This window comes from Phoenix dactylifera, chromosome 3 (assembly GCF_051530095.1).
Source record: "Phoenix dactylifera cultivar Ajwa chromosome 3, Ajwa_hap1_PhDact_Kaust_v1.1, whole genome shotgun sequence".
Lineage (NCBI taxonomy): Eukaryota > Viridiplantae > Streptophyta > Magnoliopsida > Arecales > Arecaceae > Phoenix > Phoenix dactylifera.
This window is the reverse complement of record NC_143192.1, coordinates 40,606,058-40,607,267: the sequence shown is the minus strand read 5'-3', so window position 1 is coordinate 40,607,267 and position 1,210 is coordinate 40,606,058. Positions and strand designations below refer to the sequence as shown.

At 50.9% G+C, this 1,210-nt stretch overlaps 1 protein-coding gene across 1 annotated transcript; it reads right to left on the bottom strand.

Moving 5' to 3' along the window:
• Nucleotides 1–119: 119 nt before the first annotated feature.
• On the bottom strand, nucleotides 120–911 carry LOC103696785 (small ribosomal subunit protein eS17-like). The gene has a single exon (XM_008778502.6). The coding sequence runs from the start codon at nucleotides 751–753 to the stop codon at nucleotides 328–330; it is 426 nt and encodes a 141-aa protein (XP_008776724.1). The 5' UTR covers nucleotides 754–911; the 3' UTR covers nucleotides 120–327.
• Between the last annotated feature and the right edge of the window lie 299 nt (nucleotides 912–1,210).

Genomic DNA, 1,210 nt, shown 5'->3' with positions numbered 1-1,210 from the left:
TAACAATTGAAGAGAGAGAAACAAAGGGGGGGAGAGAGCACATCGAAACGACATAGAACATAACCTCCAGCACCAAATTAGACGAATTTTCAACAACAGCCAAGAATAAGAAATCCAAATTAAACAAACAGTGATCAAACTATTATCTCTCCATCATTCAAGTCCAGCGAGAACTTAAAACAAAGCCGACAAAAGGAAATATCCGCACCAAGTTCAAAACTTTTGAAGATATACTGAAGAAAAGAGAAAGAAAGAGAGAGACTTTTACCAAGATCTCCCCACCTCCCACACTTCCCACCTAAATCTACCATAAAAACTCCCCGAAATTTAGAGCCTCCGGCCTCCGTAGCCGCCGGGACGGCCGGAGTAGACAGGCATGGCGGGGGCTTCGGCCTGCTTCTCGACGCCGGGGAGGTCGGCCATGCCGAGGGAGGCGAGCATCTCTATGGTCTCCTTGTCGACCTCGATATGGTCGACCTTGATGGCAGACTCGTCGGGGACGAAGTCCATACGGCGCTCGCGCTCCTCCTCCTGGAGCTTGAGGGAGATACCGCGCACGGGGCCGCGCTGGATCCGGCGCATCAGGTGGGTCGAGAACCCAGCGATCTTGTTCCGAAGCCGCTTCGAGGGAATGATCGCCACCTCCTCAAGGATCTTCTTGTTGGTGTGGAAGTCCAGGGTCATCCGAGAGTAATACCTCTCGATCACCTGGCGAGAGGATTTCTTCACAGTCTTGGTCCTAACGCGACCCATCTCCGATCTCTCCGACAACAGCGGCGGTAGCGGCTTCCCTCTTCCTCGGTGGCTAGGGTTAGGGTTTGGGCTCACAGGCTCGCTCGCTCGCCCTCCCACACCAGCGCTAGGGCTTGGATGGGGCGGAGAGAAAAGCTTATAAAGGGGAGAGCGTGAAGGGCTCACCCCGTACCAAAACAAAAAAAAACAAAAGGTCTCACTAGGACGTTAGGCTTTCGAACGGCTTCAAACTGCGCTGGGACTGGGAGTATCTAACGGCCGGTGGGGGGTTTGGTGATGGGTGCAACCCAAGTGCCCAACGCGGACACAAAGACGGGTATTTTCTACGAGCCAGTTCCGTCTTGAACTAAATTCACATTAGAAAAAGTCGGATGGAGTTGGGTTGAACAAAATGCTGAACATGGCATGGCAAATTTTATATATATATATATATATATATATATATGAAATTACTATT

Bases quoted from the DNA above. Each gene is read 5' to 3' on its own strand.
- LOC103696785 (XM_008778502.6), bottom strand. From the start codon at position 753: ATGGGTCGCGTTAGGACCAAGACTGTGAAGAAATCCTCTCGCCAGGTG.